At 41.4% G+C, this 611-nt stretch overlaps 1 protein-coding gene across 4 annotated transcripts in view; it reads left to right on the top strand.

Moving 5' to 3' along the window:
• Positions 1–611, top strand: part of LOC102015588 (phosphatidylcholine transfer protein-like) — a 30,283-nt gene that overhangs the window by 23,544 nt on the left and 6,128 nt on the right. For all 4 annotated transcript variants that reach the window (XM_005394078.2, XM_005394076.2, XM_005394077.2 and 1 more), the window contains one exon: positions 332–449. In XM_005394078.2, the coding sequence (XP_005394135.1) occupies positions 332–449 (118 nt within the window). The remainder of the gene's footprint in view (positions 1–331; positions 450–611) is intronic.

Genomic DNA, 611 nt, shown 5'->3' with positions numbered 1-611 from the left:
GAGAGCCTTCCTCCTAGGAGTGTTTTCCTTTCCTGCCCATCTGATGGTCTGAACCCCCACCCAGGCATCACTGACCGTATAACCCTTCTAGAACTTATGGTAACGGTTCCTGCCACCAGTGCCTGTAGCAGAATCTAAGATCCATGAGACCAGAGGTCTTACCTGCTTTGACACTCTTGTATCACTAAGAACCCAGATGAGGTGGGTGTGTGTTATGGCGTGGGCTCCATTATCAGCTGTTTTTCTTTCAATATGGAATCCAGCTTTCTCACAATTGGTACCAGCTTCTTGGTACCAGTAGATTATTTTTCTATTTGCTCTGTTTTTACAGAAGACTGGACTTTATGAGTATAAAGTCTTTGGTATTTTAACGGACTGCCCACCAGATCTGCTTGCAGATGTCTATATGGATTTACAGTACAGAAAAAAGTGGGACATGTATGTTGAAAGTAAGTGGTGTTTATTTTATTTATGACAAAATAGAAATTAGAGCCTATTCCTGTTGATTCTAGCCATGAGAAAGGAACAGACTTCATTTCTGCTATGTTGTACTTCCTTTTGAATTGTGGCACAAAAGTATTTCGGATGTGGGTCTGAAATACAGCTTAGCT

This window comes from Chinchilla lanigera, unplaced genomic scaffold (assembly GCF_000276665.1).
Source record: "Chinchilla lanigera isolate Chin_1 unplaced genomic scaffold, ChiLan1.0 scaffold00050, whole genome shotgun sequence".
Classification (NCBI taxonomy): Eukaryota; Metazoa; Chordata; class Mammalia; order Rodentia; family Chinchillidae; genus Chinchilla; species Chinchilla lanigera.
The sequence above is the reverse complement of the archived record's forward strand: the minus strand, read 5'-3'. Positions and strand labels throughout refer to the sequence as shown.